Source organism: Oncorhynchus gorbuscha, linkage group LG24, assembly GCF_021184085.1.
Source record: "Oncorhynchus gorbuscha isolate QuinsamMale2020 ecotype Even-year linkage group LG24, OgorEven_v1.0, whole genome shotgun sequence".
Lineage (NCBI taxonomy): Eukaryota > Metazoa > Chordata > Actinopteri > Salmoniformes > Salmonidae > Oncorhynchus > Oncorhynchus gorbuscha.
In genome coordinates this window covers 28,720,938-28,743,673 of record NC_060196.1, presented here as the reverse complement: position 1 = coordinate 28,743,673, position 22,736 = coordinate 28,720,938, and the positions used below count along the sequence as shown (strand labels likewise).

Genomic DNA, 22,736 nt, shown 5'->3' with positions numbered 1-22,736 from the left:
CTCTCTCTCTCTCTCTCTCTCTCTCTCTCTCTCTCTCTCTTACTCAACCTCTCACACCAAATCAGAATAGGCCTACTATATTTTACACTATAGAGTTAATAAAACTACACCACTACACTATTCTACCTATTGTGATTACAGAACAAGCTACAAATATTATTTTGTTATAGTTTTCCCTCCAGCAGGAGCCAGTCCTGTTTGCTAATGCGTTCATATATTTGACTCTATACTATATTATTGGCTGTACATCGCTGTCCTGGGTCCCAAACAAACGAATGCTACCACTCATCACATGTGTATGTGCATCTGCTACATAAAAAAAACAATATAGATATTAAAAAACATTTGATCAAGTTTTCTGGTCGCATGAAAAGATCTGGAATTCGGAGAAACAACCACATCATACTAGGAAAACAATTGGAATGCAATTCAATGTCTCAAATTAAAATGAATGTACATTGATCGGGAATTAGTGCACTATTTGTAGGCAGATATTGCAAGACTTTGTTATAAGTCGTTCTTCTGTCCCCCAAGTCCAGAATTGCTATCGGTTCGCTAGAAGAAATGAGCAATGTCATGACACAAAAGGCAACGTTCAACCTCGATGGAGAGCAATCAGACTCACAACAAAAGCACTAGGTGGCGCTACAGAGACCCACTGGACATGTTTTGCTCTCGTTTAGACCTTCATTCACTAAGAGACGCTATTGTGAAATTCACTGAGTATGCAAAGCATTGGGAATATCTGCTCTTTCCATGACATAGACTTGACCAGGTGGAAAACGGTGATCCTTTATTCACGTCACTTGTTTAATCCACTTCTATCAGTGTAGATGAAGGGGAGGAGACGGGTTAAGGAAGGATTTTTAAGCCTGGAGATAATTGAGACACGGATTGTGTGCGTGTGCCATTCAGAGGGTGAACGGGCAAGACAAAAAAGACGTACTGTAAGTGCCTTTGAACAGGGCTATGGGAGCAGGGTTATCCCACGCTCGACAGTTTCCTGTGTGTATCAAGAATGGTCCACCACCCAAAGGACATCCAGCCAACGAGACCCGACTGTGGGAAGCGTTGGAGTCAACATGGTTCAGCATCCCTGTGGAGCACTTTCGACACCTGGTAGAGTCCCCGCCCCGACGAATTGAGGAGGGGTTTCTAATGTTTGGTACACTCAATGTTGATTTCTGTGCTTTATATTAGACATTGTTAAAGTCTTATCAACCTCTCACTTTGTTTCTCACACATCCTCTATGGTTTTATTATATATTCATATATAGTTGCATTTACTTACATTATTATAATACCGATGTTTATAAACATAGATAATGATAATGGTCACAATCTTTCTTTTGATATTAGTAGTAGAAATAGTAGTAAATGTAGTTATAGCAGGACTGTGGCAGCTGGTTTGTGTGTGTGTGTGTGTGCGTGTGTGTTGCATTTAGTATAAGGATACCAATAAACATCAGAATAGAATGTAAACATGTTGTGCATTAGGTAGGCTACATAGGCAGCATGTATTACATATACCGAGTCACAGTCAGAAGGAGAAAAGTAAACATTTCAAAACAAACACAGTCTTTACTTCATCAATCTACTCCATTGCTGTATGGGAAGCTCTTTTGGTAACTATGAATAGAAGGAAGATACTCTACTGGTAAGCAGCCATGTGCTACAGAATATGAACACTCAAGCTAATTAGCAATCAAAGGAGGATCATATGTCTCATGGAATCTGCATCTCATTCTTCCTAGTAAAATGGGTGCTTTTTGTATACTCTCAGAAATAAATATTTCTAAATGATGGAAAGTTATGGATTTTCTTTGTTACCATGACATTTTAGTCAAAAACATGAAACAACAATTCAAGTGTTTTTTTTTATGGATGCTGAAGCCTATGACCTGGACATTTATACACACACACACACACACACACACACACACACACACACACACACACACACACACACACACACACACACACACACACACACACACACACACACACACACACACACACACACACACACACACACACACACACACACACACACACAAAAGATGCTAGCTAGAACCTAAAGACTGTCCTCATTGGAGAAGAACCCTTTTTCTTTCCAGGTAGAACCCTTTTCGTTCCAGCTAGACCCCTTTTAGAATCCATGTTGAACCCTTTTCACAGAGGATTTTACATGGAACCAAAAAGGGTTGTCCTATGGGGAAAGCCGGAGAACCATTTTGGAACCCTTGCGGAGTCTGAGATGTTACAGTATGTGCAGATAAGTCACAGAACCCTGAATGATCTTCAGATGTCTCAGATTTCCGTCTTCGTACTCACAATTCTTGCCTCTCAAATACAAACGATGAATGAAATGATAGAACTAATCATACAGGAATACACATCTCATGAAAGACAAACATGGTTAAGATTTCAACATTTGTTTTTCCAGGACTTAAGAGAAAGAAAAATGTCTATACAGTTTAAGTATAAATCTCTATGCATATACAATTTGTTCTTGATTCTTGTGTGTGTTAGTGCTTGAAATGTAAAATTATTTTTCTTCTGAAACAGCATCACCCTTTCTTATAAACCCCCCCTCCTCCCTCTTTTTCTTGTTGTGTAAATGATGATCATATCCCTCCCTCTCTCTCTCCCTCTTTTAAAATATCTGTCTTCATTTTAAGCACAGCATCCATTGTGAATCATCCTCCACCCATCTCGTTTTCTTTCCTTCGTTCATTCCCTTCTTTCTCTTGATCTCCTAAATATCCTTCCTTCCTCCCCTCTTCCATCTCTCCTCCCACACTTCTGTGTGTGCACGTATGTGTGCATGTGTGTGTGTGTGTGTGTGTTTGCATCTGTCTCTGTGTGTTGGATGTACGACAGAGCCAACCCCTGCTCTGTCTATCCCCCCCTCCCCTCCCTCCCTCATCCCTCACTCCCCCCTTCTAGCACGGCGAGGCACTCATGTGCATGTGTTGGTGGTATCGGGGAGGGGGCTGGGCAGAGGGGGGCATGGCCATGGGCATGGACTGGGGAGGGGGCCCGCTGGGGTGGGAGGACATGGTGTGGTGGCTGGAGTGGAGGGGGTGGGAGGACATGGAGTGGTGGGGGTAGGAGGAGGAGGAGGAGGACGGCTGGTAGCTGGCGCCCGAGGAGGGGCCAGAGGACGGGGCCTGCTGCTGCTGCATGGAGCTGCCCTTGGGCGGCGGGGGCGTCTGGTTCAGCTGGATGGAGATGTCGCTGGAGACTTCAGACGCGCTGCGGCCCCTCTTTGGAGGAGGCCACGACTCGGGATGAAGGTATTGGCCGCTGTAGTCGCTGCACTCGGACAGGCGGGGGCGGTAGAGGGATGGGTGGGGCCGGTACATCTCCTCCTCGGCGTAGCGCTTCATGAAGAGGTACACTGACATCACCCCAGCCCCCTGGGAGAGAGCAGCGCAAACACACTATGAGATACCATGACTCATATTAACGCATGACATGAAACTGAAACAACATCATAAAGAAGTCATAAGTGACACATTGGGCCATCATACATACATCAGGCACACTCTGAACCACAGCAAAAAGAAGTCTAACTAAAAATAAATCATATTATATAAAAATGACATACAGTACTGGGCCATGAAATACAATACATACTGGAACATTTAAAGGTCCAATGCAGCCATTTTTATCTCAATATCAAATAGTTTGTGGGTAACAATTAAGTACCTTACTGTGATTGTTTTCAATGCAAATGTTTAAAAAAGAAAGAACAATTGCTTCAAAGCAAAGAGCCATTTCGCAAGCAACAATTTTGCTAGGACTGTCTGGGAGTGGTCTGAGTGGGAAGGGGAAAACTGAAAACAACTTTCTTTCTGATTGGTATATTAACTAATTGATCACCAGGCAGGCCAAAACTCCATCCCACCCAAACAGGATGGCATTTCATGAGTTCTTTTCATATAGCCCTTACAGTAAAATGGCATTGTAATAATTTTCACAATTTCACAGTATTATTCCAACCTCACAGTTTAGAAATATATATAAAACACATGAAATCTCGTTTTTGACTGCACTGGGCCTTTAATAAAGCACAATACGCCTCAATACAACACGATGTAATATCGCATCCTGAAAGATCAACAAATATTTTTTTTGAATCAATATAAATTATGAAACATTTTAATAATATGATGCACAAACCTCTTAGTGTCTTAGCAACCTACCCTGCAATGCACTGAAGAGACAATAATGCTCAGACTCAACCAAATCGCTCCTCCGTGTAATAACTCATTATCAAAAATCCATTCATGTTGCGCCAAGCATTTACACCTCATCCACTATTCATCGCTGACATCTTGATACAACATCCTTGAAACTTGAGCACATCGGTGCTGGTGCTAAGCACTATTCCCTCTCTCCTCTTCCTCCTGCCGCCGCAGAGGGGCTGGAGAAAAACAAAAGCCCTCTAGTGAACTGTATATTCATGTGACGACAGCAGCGTTTTAAGCTGCCGCTGTGACAGAGCTGTCACCATAAAGTGTGCGCTATTAACATTTATGAATGTTGACGCGAGGTGGTTGGGGGGGGGGGGGGATCCTAACAGTGAAGTACTGCGCTAGACGTTGGTTAGCAGTTAGCAGAGGTTAGTGGTCTGGCGCTACGCTAGCAGGCACACTGGTGTGCTGACCTCTTTGAGGAGGAAGGAGCTGGCAGCGAAGGCGAAGGACCAGCCGTAGTGGTAGTGGAAGAAGTGCTCGGGCTCACGTGGCCGGTTCATCACCTCGTCGTTGATGCTGCTGATGTAGAGGACCAGGCCCACCACCAGGCTCAGCCCTGAGAAGGGGGAGAGGAGGGTGATGGAGAGAAAAAGAGAGGGAGGGAAAGCGGGGGAGAGAGAGGCAATGGAGAGGCATAGAAGCAGAGAAAGACGTGAGAAGGAGCAGGTGAAAGAGAGCGAGATGGAATGGAGAGTGGGAGAGAAGAGGGGAGAGAAAGGAGGAGGGAAGAAGAGGTGAGCCAGTGGAGGGTGAGAGAGGAAGAGGAGAGAGAAGGAGTGTACAGGGTTGGGAAGATTATATGAAACAGTGAGTGAGAGAGAAAGGGTATTGTAAATTAGAATTAGAGAGGGAGAAAAGGGTAGAGGAAAGAGAGAGGAAGGGAGGAGGGAAGGGACAAATGCCAGGGGCAAGAGTGGATGGGGGAATGGGTCAGAGAGTGTGAACGTGAAGGGGAGGGTGGGTGGTAGGGAGAGCGAGAGAGAGATTTGGAGACAGGAGGATACACAGTGGGCAAGATGGAGGGAGAGAGTTGGAATGTTCATATGAGTACATCTCTGACTGTTTGTTGCCTTGGCATCCAAATAGATCCTCTTGACGTAAAGGGCGAGACAGCTGGAAAGTGGGACAGTATGTGGCCTATAGTCACACCGCTGGAATGGGATCAAAAACACCATATTTCGAGCCAAAGTCAATAGTCTACTCAAAGGGCATAGGATACAGACAGGAGCTTTGAGGACAACCCATTGTTCCTGTTCTTTTATGAGAACATTATTTTACGAAAACAAGAATCATAAATTATAGATGGTAAATGTGATTACGATACACTGCAAATGACCAACCATTGCTACTACTACTACTACCACGGCTGTATTACACTAGACTAGCTAAAATAGTGTCAACACTGCAAAAAAAATATCATTGTTTCTCAAATGTTTTACTCAGTTAGCCTTCCAAAAGCCACCATTTTTGCTACGTGTTTCTGCCTTCACACGGAAAAGAGCTCGTATGGCCAAACATTTGAGCACATTTACCCTGACGCATTAAAAAGCAACAAGAAAACAACTGAATCATGTCCTCAAAACTTCCTCTTGAAGCACATGTTAACGATTCATTTTTTGGAATAAATTAGCCTCATTATACTAAATGGAAACCAAATCCCAACCGCTGCCTGTGAATCTGTGATAAACAAAGACAACAGACAAGAGCAGTGGTGGAAGAGAAAGAAAACCTAATTAAAGGACGTGTCTGTGCTTTTCCCCAGCCGGCCAGCCTCAGCTGCTGCTGTCTCTGACCCTGAAATCCTCCTCCACCATTAACCAGCACAACAGCCCCACTGCATAATCAACCCTGACCAGCACCACAACAACAACAACAGCAGGAGGAGATTCAGGCAGCAGGCTCGAGCAGGCAGCAGTAGCAGCAGCAGCAGCAGATGCAGTGGCCAAAGCTCTTGGGAACCAGCGACCTGGCTTCCCCTTACTGGGTCAGCAGGGGGAGCTGTGTGGCTAGCTGCTGCTAGCTCCTCGCCTCGCCTGCTTCCATCTCAGCAGCAGTCAGCCGTTCTGCGTGGGCGTGCTAGAGAACACTGTCCCTCTCTGAAGAAAGGCAGGCTGCACCGGGAGCCAGTTTGAAGCGTCGTCCATTCTGTTTCTTCAGAATAGTTTGGGTTAGGAGAAGGTGTATGGAGAGCTGGTCCTGAATCAGGATGTGAAAACATTTTGTTTGCGAGGACTTTTTTAGTCATTTGTGTTGTGAAATTATGATGAAATGTAATTCCATGGCAAGCACATTTTTATAGAACAGACATTGAGAACAATGTCATGCAGGAAAAACTAGAGAGCTGTCAGTTTGTTGAAATGGTTTCAGAATAACATAATATTTTCTCAAGTCCAGTGGATTTCAGCAAGTCGTTTTTTGAGGACATTACCTGAAGCCTTTGTGGTTTTACAATATTTTAAGTTTTATTTGTAAAAAAAAACAAAAATCTCAGCTCACAGCCCAGAAAGTTTCAAGTTGTATAAGTTGTATGTACATGATATACACGGTCTACACCGTCCAACGAAAGGCTTACTTGCAGGTTCATTCTCGACAATGCAACAACAATAAGAAATAAGAAAAGATAAGAATACGAACATAAAGTAAATGGCCCAGTAGAAAAATAAGAAACAGAAAATACCTTTCATCGAGTTAACTACTAGAAAAGACTGAAATTCGCGCCTGAAACAGTGCAATCGTTCACTGCTGCAGGTCAGTGACATGTAATAAGGACAAGATGGGCACATAACTGCTCTGTCAGCAGCGTCTCATGCTAGGCTAGCATCTGTGAGCAAGACATGCAAGACCCCCAAATAGAAAATGATGTAATCTTATAGACAACTGAGGATCAGGATAAACTGTTAGCCAAGCTACTAAATCAGAAACCCATCACGAGGGTTCCAGACCCAGATCACACTGAACGTATTTTAGATACCATTGGCAGCTTTCATCAACCAATAAGCATCTTGAATACTGAACATCATTAAAACAACAGCCAATAGGAAACGTTTATGTGGCTCCTTACCTGAGAGGATGAAGAAGATTCCAGAGATGAAGGCTAGGATGGTGCGCTGGGGCCGGATGTGTCCGATGTTACTGATGACGAAGGCGGTGAAGACGAAAAGCAGCGAAACCATGGGGAACGGTGTGGCCGTCCGTACCATCTCTGATGAAGGAAACCGGTCAAGAGAAATACAGAAGAAGAGGGAAAGATATATTGAGGGAGAGTTAAATTCAACATGAAACATTTCTTTCATCCGTTTTAATCCAAGTTTCAGTGTCCCACTGGGATAATGAAGCCGCGTTCAGTGAAAAAAAGCTTTATGTTACACGTGTCCTCTATTGATGAATAATTAAGTTAATAAATACAATACCAGTCAAAAGTTTGGGCACCTTCTCATTCAATGGTTTTTCTTTATATTTACTATTTTCTACATTGTAGAATAATAGTGAAGACATCAAAACTATGAAATAACATATATGGAATCATGTAGTAACCAAAAAAGAAGAAGAAAAGACTCAACACACTATTTGGGCTATAAGGGCTATTTGACCAAGAAGGAGAGTGACGGAGTGCTGCATCAGATGACCTGGCCTCCACAATCCCCCGACCTCAACCCAAGTGAGATGGTTTGGGATGAGTCGGACCGCAGAGTGAAAGAAAAGCAGCCAAGAGGTGCTCAGCATATGTGGGAACTCCTTCAAGACTGTTGGAAAAGCATTGCAGGTGAAGCTGGCTGAGAGAATGCCAAGAGTGTGCAAAGCTGTCATCAAGGCAAAGGGTGGCTACTTTGAAGATCTTCAAATATTAAATACATTTGGATTTGTTTAACACTTTTCTTGTTTACTACATGATTCCATACGTGTTATTTCATAGTTTTGATTTCTTCACTATTATTCTACAAAGTAGAAAATAGTTTTTTTTTAAGAAATAAAGAAAGACCCTTGAATGAGTAGGTGTTCTAAAACTTTACCAGTACTGTAAATGAATACACAGTACATAACACATGGAGAGAAAAAACAAGAATGGTCGAAATTGTTATATACGTGCACGAACGATTTGTAACTGTTATGTTTGAGCTGTTTTACGCAAACCAATAACTAAGGCTATGTGTCTTTTTTCATGTCTGTCTGCTTGCGCTGCAATTATTTGTTACCTTGTCTATTTGTCTATTCAGTAGTGCTATGTTACTTGTATTGTAGTCTGACACTTTTTCTTCTAACAGGGTTTTCCTGTTACACTTTGCTACCCGTGCTGCCTACTTTGTTTCTCGTGCTATTGCCTGTTCCTACAACGTTTTGCACTGTTGCCATAGATCTCCTGTCATGTAGTGTTGCGGTGGTCTCTATTGTCGTGATGTGCGTCGTCTCTGCCTATTTTGTGCCCCGTGCTGTTGTTGTCTGCGCTTAACAGTGTTTGTGCCATGTTGAGCTGTTGCCATGTTGAGCTGTTGCCATAGGTGTCGTATGATGGTATCTCTCCTTGCTTTATTTCCACTGTCTGTCTGCTGATGTTTCTGTGCTGTTGCCAAGTGTCTGCCAGGCCGTCATTGTAAATGATCATTTGCTTTTAATTGACCTGCCTTGGAACATAAGGTTAAAGAAAAAGAAAAGGACAATGGAAAACGTCACGAGTGAACACTTGAATTATACAGAAGAAGAAAAATCTTCCTTCACTTCCTTTCTTACGTGACTATAAAGTCTTTCTGGAGTAGTCACAGAGGTTGACTTGAACTGAGGTTGGGAGCAATTTTGTACCGACATAAATACTTTATGTAATACTAGCCCCCACCATTCTAAATTCAATTGTTTCACTTGTCAATCACGAAGAAAGGAAATCATACAAAATAAGGATCAAGTAACATTTCCCAAGAACACATTTCCTGCATCAGTTTATCCTTCCCTACAGGTTGTTATGCCTGCAGCCAGCTGTACAAAACAATACTCTGTAGTAATGATAATGTCCTTTGTCGTAGCGTGTCAGGTCCCATTGTGGTCTATATAGTCCACTTTTGGTCCACAATGTTCTACGCCTTACAAGGTTTTCCCAAGTTTCCATATCTTGAATCACTTAAATAGTTGATAAATAAAGAACGGGGATCTTCAGCAGTGTTCAACACAGGTTTTAAATGAGTGAGGTTGGGAACCATTTTGCCTCACCATGTTTCCTGGATAGAGCCATAAGGTGCATAAAGCAATGACACAATGACATGCAGGGGTTATTTTCCTGCACGTTTCTCGCTGTTGTCACTCACTTAGTATATTTGCAGTGTTTTCGGTCACGATGTCTATCTCAGCTTCAGTGGTGAAGTATTCCGATGCTACACATCTCCCCTTTTCAGGTCCTGAGAGAGACAGAGACAGATGAGCAGAAGAAACACTTGGGGTGGAATAGGGAGTAAGTCGTTAACCTGGAATTTGGACAGGGGGCGGGACACCTAATCAGAGTGGCACAGAGGTGGACAGTCGGCGAGGAAAGCCACATTCCACCTTGTGTACCAGGCACCAGCGCAAACAACGCCATTCTGCTGGAAGGCCACCAGTATAACTTTGGCTAAAGGAGCTGTGTGTGTGTGTGTGTGTGTGTGTGTGTGTGTGTGTGTGTGTGTGTGTGTGTGTGTGTGTGTGTGTGTGTGTGTGTGTGTGTGTGTGTGTGTGTGTGTGTGTGTGTGTGTGTGTGTGTGTGTGTGTGTGTGTGTGTGTGTGTGTGTGTGTGTGTGTGTGTGTGTACATTCTTCCTTAAGCGTTCCTTTCAACTTTAGCAGACTGATGCCTCTGAGTCATGGGTAACAATCATCGTCTTACGTCAGATAGCGCGTCGATTCCGCCAGCACTGATCTGTCGAATAAAATGTATCGTCGGACTGCAGTAACTACACGCTGGGACCACTAACCCCGACCATTACGCCATTAGCATTATGTCACTACATGCATTATGTCCAGTGGCGGCCGGTGCCATTTAAGATGCGGGAGGACAATTTTTGTTTTTCATGAGCATGGCCTTATTTATATTAGAGCATATTGGATGACTGTCATTCATATTCCACTCACCCAGTTCAGTGTAACGGTGATAGGTTTAGGCTACTACATGATACTACTACTACATGATAGATTTCCCTCTACCCATCATGAGGTTGCTACAATCTAGCCTATGAATGAAAGTTTACAATGTAGGTGCACACGAGTCTAGAGAAAAATTTGAGGCAACAGGCATTGATAAATGGACAGGTCTACAGTTTAATTTTAATTTTATTTTTTTTATTTCACCTTCATTTAACCAGGTAGGCTAGTTGAGAACAAGTTCTCGTTTGCAACTGCGACCTGGCTAAGATAAAGCGTAGCAATTCGACACATATAACAACACAGAGTTACACATGGAATAAACAAAACATACAGTCAATAATACAGTAGAACAAAAGAAAACAAAAAGTCTATATACAGTGGGTGCAAATGAGGTAAGTTAAGGAAATAAATAGGCCATGGTGGCGAAGTAATTACAATATAGCAATTAAACACTGGAATGGTAGATCGGCAGAAGATGAATATGCAGGTAGAGATACTGGGGTGCAATGGAGCAAAATAAATAAATACCAGTATGGGGATGAGATAGGTAGATAGATGGGCTATTTACAGATAGGCTAAGTACAGGTGCAGTGATCTGTAAAATGCTCCGACACCTGGTGCTTAAAGCTAGTGAGGGAGATGTGAGTCTCCAGCTTCAGAGATTTTTGCAATTCGTTCCAGTCATGGGCAGCAGAGAACTGGAAGGAAAGACGACCAAAGAAGGAATTGGCTTTGGGGGTGACCAGTGAGATATACCTGCTGGAGCGCATGCTACGAGTGGGTGGTGCTATGGTGACCAGTGAACTGAGATAAAGTGGGGCTTTACCTAGCAGAGACTTGTAGATAACCTGTAGCCAGTGGGTTTGGCGACGAGTATGAAGCGAGGGCCAACCAACGAGAGCGTACAGGTCGAAATGGTGGGTAGTGTATGGTGCTTTGGTGACAAAACGGATTGCACTGTGATAGACTGCATACAGTTTGTTGAGTAGAGTGTTGGAGGATATTTTATAGATGACATCACCGAAGTCGAGGATCGGTATGATGGTCAGTTTTACGAGGGTATGTTTGGCAGTATGAGTGAAGGATGCTTTGTTGACACATTCAATACCGCTACTCTAGACTGCATCTTGCTTAATTTGGGTGTAATTATTAATTTAACAGTTGCAACAAGAGTTTGCGTTTAAGAAACATTTTTCAACAGAATTGCCCATGATCACACGTAACACAGTTCACTTTCATAGCAGCCACGTTGTATTACTTCTGGCATTTACGCGCTCTACTCCTCTCACCTTTTCTCTTCGCTTGTGGGATTCAACACACAACACATCAGCTGTATGTGACCAGGCAAAAAAAAACATTTCCAAGCCAAACCATATCATAACCCCTACTCACAGCCTACATAATTTTCACCATATTAGCTAAAGTAACATCATTGTCAACATACCTAATAGAAATAACACGTTACAATCATGCACTAACGTTACAGTTACAGTGTACAGTCAGTAAGCAGTTTAGCACTTACACCGGCAGGCCAAGGTGGCATTGAATTAGTAAAACCAAAAGCTTACCTTGATTTGGAAAAGTTCCAGTGTTGTGTTGGATAGTCAGAGCCAGCTAGCTAACATAGCATCCCTTGGTTTGAGCAGAGTGTTTGAGTAGGCTAAACTAGCTAGCTGTATTTGCTAACTTAGTAAGTACAAAATGTTCTTCTCAGACCATTTATATATATATGATCACACTTGTAAAGAAGAGAGAGAGAGAGAGAGAGAGAGAGAGAGAGAGAGAGAGAGAGAGAGAGAGAGAGAGAGAGAGAGAGAGAGAGAGAGAGAGAAACAGCAGCAGAGAACTCCACTGAGTGCTGCTGATTGACTGAAAATGGGGCACCGTCTTCGAGCTGATGGCAAAAACTCGAGTCGCACTTCATTATTTCTGACACATGCACCAATTCATGTTGTTACTCGTCTGACCGGAGAACGTGAAATACTCATCGATATTAAATAGACACAAGCCGCTAACAATAACAACGCAAGTCAATCAATACACGTTGTATCGCGAGTGGACAGGGAGAGGGCGTTTTATGGCTTATAAAAGTATTCAATTAGTGCTTCATTTGAGCCGGATCCTGGCACTTCTCCGTTTTGGACTGTTTTGTTCAAGAAGCTATTTGGTCGGATCCGGCAACTCTTGTGGCATGAAAAATAATTGTCACTTTTTGTCATGTAAAAATCAAAGTTCATTCAAGTTGCCTCTTCATTAATTCTCCTGCCCCCACACAAAAAAAACGTAATGTTAAAAAGTAGATTTCTGCACAGGCATTGTAACCTACTGTAGGCCTATGTGTGAGACCAGCGCGTGGCTGTGATTGTGTTATAGAAGCGTGCCTGTACCTCTTACATAACTAAAATGAGATTCACTTTCTATGATCTCTCCCTCTCTGCCCTGATAGACATGAGCCTGTGTCTCTCATCCTCCAGCGTTGACACCACCCTTTATTTCCTAGAATCAAGGACCTGCAGCACCCCTAATAAATTGAAATACTGTCATGCAGGTGAAAGAGGACCCAAAAGCGACTTAACAGAAACAGAGTTTATTTAAGTCCAAACAGGGAATAACAAAAATCCTCTAGTCTGTAGAGGGGAATAACTGGAGAAGCGGCCACAGACTGCAGGTCGCTTCGGGTAGGCGCAGGCCGTAGTTGACAGAGACACCTGCTCACACGCAGCATCTGATGAAGGCAAAAAACACGACAGGACAGGGCGATACACAATCACAGCAAAAACACGACAGGACAGGGCGAAACGCAATCACAGCATGGTGAATACTAAACAAGGAACCGACGGGACAGGAACGGAACACAAAGGAATAAATAGGGACTCTAATCAGGGGAAAGGATCGGGAACAGGTGTGGGAAGACTAAATGATGATTAGGGGAATAGGAACAGCTGGGAGCAGGAACGGAACGATAGAGAGAAGAGAGAGCGAGAGAGTGAGAGAGGGAGGGGGAGAGAGAGGGATAGAAGGAGGGAAAGAACCAAATAAGACCAGCAGAGGGAAACGAATAGAATGGGGAGCACAGGGACAAGACATGATAATAAATGACAAACATGACAGTACCCCCCACTCACCGAGCGCCTCCTGGCGCACTCGAGGAGGAATCCTGGCGGCAACGGAGGAAATCATCGATGAGTGAACGGTCCAGCACGTCCCGAGACGGAACCCAACTCCTCTCCTCAGGACCGTAACCCTCCCAATCCACTAAGTATTGGTGACCCCGTCCCCGAGAACGCATGTCCATGATCTTATGTACCTTGTAAATAGGTGCGCTCTCGACAAGGACGGGAGGGGGAGGGAAGACGAACGGGGGTGCGAAGAAAGGGCTTAACACAGGAGACATGGAAGACAGGATGGACGCGACGAAGATGTCGCGGAAGAAGCAGTCGCACAGCGACAGGATTGACGACCTGGGAGACACGGAACGGACCAATGAACCGCGGAGTCAACTTACGAGAAGCTGTCGTAAGAGGAAGGTTGCGAGTGGAAAGCCACACTCTCTGGCCGCAACAATACCTTGGACTCTTAATCCTGCGTTTATTGGCGGCTCTCACCGTCTGTGCCCTGTAACGGCAAAGTGCAGACCTCACCCTCCTCCAGGTGCGCTCACAACGTTGGACAAACGCTTGAGCGGAGGGAACGCTGGACTCGGCAAGCTGGGATGAGAACAGAGGAGGCTGGTAACCCAGACTACTCTGAAACGGAGATAACCCGGTAGCAGACGAAGGAAGCGAATTGTGAGCGTATTCTGCCCAGGGGAGCTGTTCTGCCCAAGACGCAGGGTTTCTGAAAGAAAGGCTGCGTAGTATGCGACCAATCGTCTGATTGGCCCTCTCTGCTTGACCGTTAGACTGGGGATGAAACCCGGAAGAGAGACTGACGGACGCACCAATCAAACGACAGAACTCCCTCCAAAACTGTGACGTGAATTGCGGGCCTCTGTCTGAAACGGCGTCTAACGGGAGGCCATGAATTCTGAATACATTCTCAATAATGATTTGTGCCGTCTCCTTAGCGGAAGGAAGTTTAGCGAGGGGAATGAAATGTGCCGCCTTAGAGAACCTATCGACAACCGTCAGAATCACAGTCTTCCCCGCAGACAAAGGCAGACCGGTAATGAAGTCTAAGGCAATGTGAGACCATGGTCGAGAAGGAATGGGGAGCGGTCTGAGACGACCGGCAGGAGGAGAGTTACCCGACTTAGTCTGCGCGCAGTCCGAACAAGCAGCCACGAAACGGCGCGTGTCACGCTCCTGAGTCGGCCACCAAAAGCGCTGGCGAATAGACGCAAGAGTGCCTCGAACACCGGGATGACCAGCTAACTTGGCAGAGTGAGCCCACTGAAGAACAGCCAGACGAGTGGAAACAGGAACGAAAAGGAGGTTACTAGGACAAGCGCGCGGCGACGCAGTGTGCGTGAGTGCTTGCTTAACCTGTCTTTCAATTCCCCAGACTGTTAACCCGACAACACGCCCATAAGGAAGAATCCCCTCGGGATCAGTAGAAGCCACAGAAGAACTAAACAGACGGGATAAGGCATCAGGCTTGGTGTTCTTGCTACCCGGACGGTAAGAAATCACAAACTCGAAACGAGCGAAAAACAACGCCCAACGAGCTTGACGGGCATTAAGTCGTTTGGCAGAACGGATGTACTCAAGGTTCTTATGGTCTGTCCAAACGACAAAGGAACGGTCGCCCCCTCCAACCACTGTCGCCATTCGCCTAGGGCTAAGCGGATGGCGAGCAGTTCACGGTTACCCACATCATAGTTGCGCTCAGATGGCGACAGGCGATGAGAAAAATAAGCGCAAGGATGAACCTTATCGTCAGACTGGAAGCGCTGGGATAGAATGGCTCCCACGCCTACCTCTGAAGCGTCAACCTCGACAATGAATTGTCTAGTGACGTCAGGAGTAACGAGGATAGGAGCGGACGTAAAACGTTCCTTTAGAAGATCAAAAGCTCCCTGGGCGGAACCGGACCACTTAAAACACGTCTTGACAGAAGTAAGAGCTGTGAGAGGGGCAGCAACTTGACCGAAATTACGAATGAAACGCCGATAGAAATTAGCGAAACCTAAAAAGCGCTGCAACTCGACACGTGACCTTGGAACGGGCCAATCACTGACAGCTTGGACCTTAGCGGAATCCATCTGAATGCCTTCAGCGGAAATAACGGAACCGAGAAAAGTAACGGAGGAGACATGAAAAGAGCACTTCTCAGCCTTTACGTAGAGACAATTCTCTAAAAGGCGCTGTAGAACACGTCGAACGTGCTGAACATGAATCTCGAGTGACGGAGAAAAAATCAGGATATCGTCAAGATAGACAAAAACAAAAATGTTCAGCATGTCTCTCAGAACATCATTAACTAATGCCTGAAAAACAGCTGGCGCATTGGCGAGACCGAACGGCAGAACCCGGTACTCAAAATGCCCTAACGGAGTGTTAAACGCCGTTTTCCACTCGTCCCCCTCTCTGATGCGCACGAGATGGTAAGCGTTACGAAGGTCCAACTTAGTAAAGCACCTGGCTCCCTGCAGAATCTCGAAGGCTGATGACATAAGGGGAAGCGGATAACGATTCTTAACCGTTATGTCATTCAGCCCTCGATAATCCACGCAGGGGCGCAGAGTACCGTCCTTCTTCTTAACAAAAAGAACCCCGCCCCGGCCGGAGAAGAAGAAGGCACTATGGTACCGGCGTCAAGAGACACAGACAAATAATCCTCGAGAGCCTTACGTTCGGGAGCCGACAGAGAGTATAGTCTACCTCGAGGAGGAGTGGTCCCCGGAAGGAGATCAATACTACAATCATACGACCGGTGAGGAGGAAGGGAGTTGGCTCGGGACCGACTGAAGACCGTGCGCAGATCATGATATTCCTCCGGCACTCCTGTCAAATCGCCAGGTTCCTCCTGAGAAGTAGGGACAGAAGAAACGGGAGGGATGGCAGACATTAAACACTTCACATGACAAGAAACGTTCCAGGATAGGATAGAATTACTAGACCAATTAATAGAAGGATTATGACATACTAGCCAGGGATGACCCAAAACAACAGGTGTAAACGGTGAACGGAAAATCAAAAAAGAAATAGTCTCACTGTGGTTACCAGATACTGTGAGGGTTAAAGGTAGTGTCTCAAATCTGATACTGGGAAGATGACTACCATCTAAGGCGAACATGGGCGTAGGCTTCTCTAACTCTCTGAAAGGAATGTCATGTTTCCGAACCCATGCTTCGTCCATGAAACAACCCTCAGCCCCAGAGTCTATCAAGGCACTACATGTAGCACCCGAACCGGTCCAGCGTAGGTGGACCGACAAAGTAGTACAGGACTTTGATGGAGAGACTTGAGTAGTTGCGCTCACCTGTAGCCCTCCGCTTACAGATGAGCTCTGGCTTTTACTGGACATGAATTAACAAAATGTCCAGCAACTCCGCAATAGAGGCACAGGCGGTTGGTGATCCTCCGTTCCCTCTCCTTATTCGAGATGCGAATCCCTCCCAGCTGCATGGGCTCAGTCTCAAAGCCAGAGGAGGGAGATGGTTGCGATGCGGAGCAGGGAAACACCGTTGATGCGAGCTCTCTTCCACGAGCCCGGTGACGAAGATCTACCCGTCGTTCTATGCGGATGGCGAGAGCAATCAAAGAGTCCACATCTGAAGGAACCTCCCGGGAGAGAATCTCATCCTTAACCACTGCGTGGAGTCCCTCCAGAAAACGAGCGAGCAGCGCCGGCTCGTTCCACTCACTAGAGGCAGCAAGAGTGCGAAACTCAATAGAATAATCCGTTATGGACCGTTCACCTTGGCATAAGGAAGCCAGGGCCCTAGAAGCCTCCCCACCAAAAACTGAACGGTCAAAAACCCGAATCATCTCCTCTTTAAAGTTCTGGAACTTGTTAGAGCAACCAGCCCTTGCCTCCCAGATAGCTGTGCCCCATTCTCGAGCCCGGCCAGTAAGGAGTGAAATGACGTAAGCAACCCGAGCTCTCTCTCTAGAGTATGTGTTGGGTTGGAGAGAGAACACAATCTCACACTGCGTGAGAAAGGAGCGGCACTCAGTGGGCTGCCCGGAGTAGCAAGGTGGGTTATTAACCCTAGGTTCTGGAGGCTCGGCAGGCCAGGAAGTAACAGGTGGCACGAGACGTAGACTCTGGAACTGTCCAGAGAGGTCGGAAACCTGAGCGGCCAGGTTCTCCACGGCATGGCGAGCAGCAGACAATTCCTGCTCGTGTCTGCCGAGCATGGCTCCTTGGATCTCGACGGCAGTGTAACGAGCGTCAGAAGTCGCTGGGTCCATTCCTTGGTCGGTTCCTTCTGTCATGCAGGTGAAAGAGGACCCAAAAGCGACTTAACAGAAACAGAGTTTATTTAAGTCCAAACAGGGAATAACAAAAATCCTCTAGTCTGTAGAGGGGAATAACTGGAGAAGCGGCCACAGACTGCAGGTCGCTTCGGGTAGGCGCAGGCCGTAGTTGACAGAGACACCTGCTCACACGCAGCATCTGATGAAGGCAAAAACACGACAGGACAGGGCGATACACAATCACAGCAAAAACACGACAGGACAGGGCGAAACGCAATCACAGCATGGTGAATACTAAACAAGGAACCGACGGGACAGGAACGGAACACAAAGGAATAAATAGGGACTCTAATCAGGGGAAAGGATCGGGAACAGGTGTGGGAAGACTAAATGATGATTAGGGGAATAGGAACAGCTGGGAGCAGGAACGGAACGATAGAGAGAAGAGAGAGCGAGAGAGTGAGAGAGGGAGGGGGAGAGAGAGGGATAGAAGGAGGGAAAGAACCAAATAAGACCAGCAGAGGGAAACGAATAGAATGGGGAGCACAGGGACAAGACATGATAATAAATGACAAACATGACAAATACAGTACATTTGCCAAAGTTATAGAATAACTGCTGTCTGTTCAGAAAGTAATGGAATCATCCAGAATAACCTACTACACCACGAGAAGGACTATAATTTAGCCACGGAGGATAAATAGCTTCTTTTCAAAATAGCCTAGCTGTGGATTGTAGCCCAATAACAAGGAATAGCCTACAGTCGGGAACGTGTGGCAAATCTGTCCGTGACACAAACAGCATGCAGAAAAAACTATTTCAAATACAATCAAGGGAAAACACCGGTTGGAAAGCAATAGGCTACTGCTGAAAAGAGAAGACTCTATGCTGTAGGCTACCAAAAGATTTGATCAACTTCCAGATATTGTTATACAAAGTAAAACAAGGAGCGAGGCTTTTGGCATGCGCGCATCGGCCATCAACAGCGAGTGAGATGCGCATCATTGGGTAAATCAGTGAAACTGTCATTTTTAGGACTAAAATGTCCTCCTCGTATTGTAGCCTACAATATGTCTCCACACACCTAGGCCTTTGATAGATTCAAGACAAGGTCGTTTTTATTGATGTCAGTTTGTCAGTGTCAAAGAGGCCTGCCATCTCGATCATTTGTGCGGTATTAAAAAAGATTCCGCCAGAGATTCTGCCAAATGATGTAGAATTGCATGAAATACATTTCTAAGAAGACACATTTTTCCCAGACCCCATGTGTGCAACTTCTGTAAGTGCCTCGACTCTACTGCTCTATGGTACTACGCAAATGCGACCATATGCATGCAATGCTGATGGTACCTCAGAACTCCCCCTCTCGAGCTCAATTTTGGTTCCGGCACCTCTCATTTAGCAACTTATGCTCTGTTGTACGGATAAAAATGGTAGATTATCAGATACTCAACCAGGTCTGATTTCATTATTACTGAAACAGGACCCAAGTGGTAAATACTGTATAAAGATCCAGTCCATCTAAAACATTTATAATATCAGACAAGTACTGGAAACAATAGAACTATGAAAAATCCATCAAACCAGTTATGGTATTGGTAGCTGACTTTGAAAAGGCTTTTGATAAAGTATGACTGGAATGTATATTAAATGCCTGGAATATTTCAATATTGGAGAATCTCTTATACAATGGGTTAACATTATATATAGTAACCTTAGGTGTAAAATAGTAAAAAAAATGGCTACTTCTCAGTCATTTTGAAACTGTCAAGAGGAGTAAAACAATGTTGTCCACTATCGCATATCTACCTATTAGGGCCATCGAAGTGTTACCTATTCAAATCAGATCCAACACTAATATCAAGGGCCTAGAAATCCAGGGATTATAAACAAAGGCGCCATTGTACGCTGATGATTCATGTTTTCTTTTAAATCCACAATTTGGATCCCATCCACATCCTCATAGATGATCTAGATACTTGTTCTAACCTCTCTGGGTCACAAAAAAAATGCACCTTTTACATTACCATGTACATTACCAATACAACGGTCTGACGGTAAAGCAGACATACTCGGTTTTCATATCCCGAAAGAAAGAAGTGATCTCATTACAATATGTTTTAATAGAAAGTTAACAAACATAGATTACCTATTGAAGCATTGGAAGCACTTTTGAAGCACTCCCTGTTCACCCAGGACTGCGTGGCCAAGCACGCCTCCAACTCAATCATCAAGTTTGAAAAACCCTGACAAACTTTTACAGATGCACAATCGAGAGCATCCTGTCGCGCTGTATCACCACCTGGCACGGCAACTGCTCCGCCCACAACTGTAAGGCGCTCCAGAGGGTAGTGAGGTCTGCACAACGCATCACCGGGTGTAAACTACCTGCCCTCCAGGACACCTACACCACCTGATGTAACTAGAAGGCCAAAAAGCTAATCAAGGACAACAACCACCCGAGCCACTGCCTGTTCAACCCGCTAATGTCACGCCCTGATCTTAGAGAGCCTTTTTATGTCTCTATTTGGTTTGGCCAGGGTGTGATTTGGGTGGGCATTCTATGTTCTGTTTTCTATGTTTTTGTGTTTCTATGTTTTGGCCGGGTATGGTTCTCAATCAGGGACAGCTGTCTATCATTGTCTCTGATTGGGTATCATACTTAAGCAGCTTTTTTCCCTTTTGTATTTGTGGGAAGTTGTCTTTGTTAGTGGCACTATAGCCCTTGTAAGCGTCACGGTCGTTTCTTTGTTTCTTGTTTTGTTGGCGACATTTACAAAATAAAAGTAACGTACGCTCACCACGCTGCACCTTGGTCTACTTCTTCAGACGGTCGTGACAGCTATCATCCAGAAGGCGAGGCCAGTACAGGTGGATCAAAGCTGGGACCGAGAGACTGAAAAACAGATTCTATCTCAAGGCCATCAGACTGTTAAACAGCCCTCACCAACATTGAGTGGCTGCTGCCAACATACTGACGCAAATCTCTAAACACTTTTCTAATTAAAAATTGGATGTAATAAATGTATCACTAGTCACTTTAAACAATTCCACTTTATATAATGTTTACATATCCTACATTACTCATCTCATATGTATATACTGTATTCAATACCATCTACTGCATCTTGCCTATGCCGCATGGCCATCGCTCATCCATATATTTATATGTACATATTCTTATTCGTCCCCTTACATTGTGTGTATAAGGTAGTTGTTGTGAAATTGGTAGATTACTTGTTAGATATTACTGCACGGTCCGAACTCGAAGCACAAGCATTTCGCTACATTCGCATTAACATTTATAATATATATAAGTAAGCAATGTGTTGAATAAAGTGTTGACAGTGCTGAATATAATCTTAAACATGAACTCACTCATAAAAACAGCAGCTCTTTGCTGTATTTGTCAGTCTTTAGTGATGTTTTTTAAAGATTTGAAATCTCACACAGTAGAGTTGACTATCGACTTTGCCGTGGGCTCGTGAAAGCTGCAGACCAATGACATACCGTATTTTCTGCAGACACTGGGATCGGAGCTATCTGATTGGCCAGCGGTAGGTCAATCTGTGCACTTCATTTGGTCTCAGTGCCTGCCGGGTAGGTGCAGTTTGTACCGTCAGACGCAATGAAATGGTTAAAAATCCATGGCAACCCGAAACACGTGCCGCTACCGCAAGCAGCGCAAAACGAATAAAAAACAGGAAAGCAAGGCTATCGTTGGGCTATTTACTGAAGTATTTGGCGATTGACTAGGAAAGCCTTGGAGACCACTGCCCAAGTCCATGTAGATGTCAGAATAAAATTCTACTTTAGGTGTTGCATCAACCCGCGCGGATCCATATGACAAGTCCTCCACACACATCGTTTTGGCCCCAGCCATAGGGCTCTCTACCGTAACAGTGACCTCTGGCGTAGCCAAAACTACTCTTTTTCTGCAAAAAAATGAAACGGCTTCTCACTGTCAACTGTGTTTATTTTCAGCAAACTTAATGTGTAAATATTTGTATGCACATAACAAAATTCATCACCTGAGACATAAACTGAACATGTTCCACAGACATGTGACTAACAGAAATGGAAGAATGTGTCCCTGAACAAAGGGGGGGAGTCAAAATCAAAAGTAACAGTTAGTATGTGGTGTGGCCACCAGCTGCATTAAGTACTGCAGCGCATCTCCTCCTCAAGGATTGCACCAGATTTGCCAGTTCTTGCTGTGAGATGTTACCCTACTCTTCTACCAAGGCAACTGCAAGTTCCCAGACATTTCTGGGGGGAATGGCCCTAGTGGCATTGTCATGCTGGAGGGTCATGTCAGGATGAGCCTGCCGGAAGGGTACCACATGAGGGAGGAGGATGTCTTCCCTGTAACGCACAGCGTGGAGATTGTCTGCAATGACAACAAGCTCTGTCTGACGATGCTGTGACACACCGCCCCAGACCATGACGGACCCTCCACCTCCAAATCGGTCCCCCTCCTGTTAGTGTCTTAACGACCGTTCCACAGGTGCATGTTAATGAATTGTTTATGGTTCATTGAAGAAGCATGGGAAACAGTGTTTAAACCCTTTACAATGAAGATCTGTGAAGTTATTTGGATTTTTACTAATTATCTTTGACAGACAGGGTCCTGAAAAAGGGACGTTTCTTTTTTTGCTGAGTTTATGTATAGTATGATAGCACCAGCAGTTAGCTACCAACAGCTGGCAGACATGTTAACATTTGGTTGGTTTTATCAGTGTTATTTAGATGGAAGTCGTGAGCTAACTGCGGTAGCTCTATAGCTAGATAACGTTAGCATAGAGGTACAGTAGCTCTTTCACTTACCCAGTTCACTTCCATGCTCACTGAAGCCCGTGATAATGCTCAGGTGATAATGCTCAGGTGATAATGCTCGGGTGATAATGCTCATGTGATAATGCTCAGGTGATAATGCACGCTCAAATACACCTGCCTCATTCTTACTAATTTTGCCCACTTTTCACAACGTTTTTTCAATCCCTGTGTGA

General features: G+C 44.8%; 1 protein-coding gene across 2 annotated transcripts in view; it reads right to left on the bottom strand.

Annotated features, from left to right (window-relative positions):
• The window catches only part of LOC124012091 (voltage-dependent calcium channel gamma-7 subunit-like), a 32,434-nt gene that overhangs the window by 894 nt on the left and 8,804 nt on the right, over positions 1-22,736 (bottom strand). For both annotated transcript variants that reach the window (XM_046325492.1, XM_046325493.1), the window contains 4 exons: positions 9,557-9,646; positions 7,327-7,467; positions 4,676-4,821; positions 1-3,422 (listed from right to left, as the gene is read on the bottom strand). The exon at positions 1-3,422 is cut by the window's left edge and continues 894 nt beyond it. In XM_046325492.1, the coding sequence (XP_046181448.1) occupies positions 2,946-3,422; positions 4,676-4,821; positions 7,327-7,467; positions 9,557-9,646 (854 nt within the window). In that variant the 3' untranslated portion in view covers positions 1-2,945. The remainder of the gene's footprint in view (positions 3,423-4,675; positions 4,822-7,326; positions 7,468-9,556; positions 9,647-22,736) is intronic.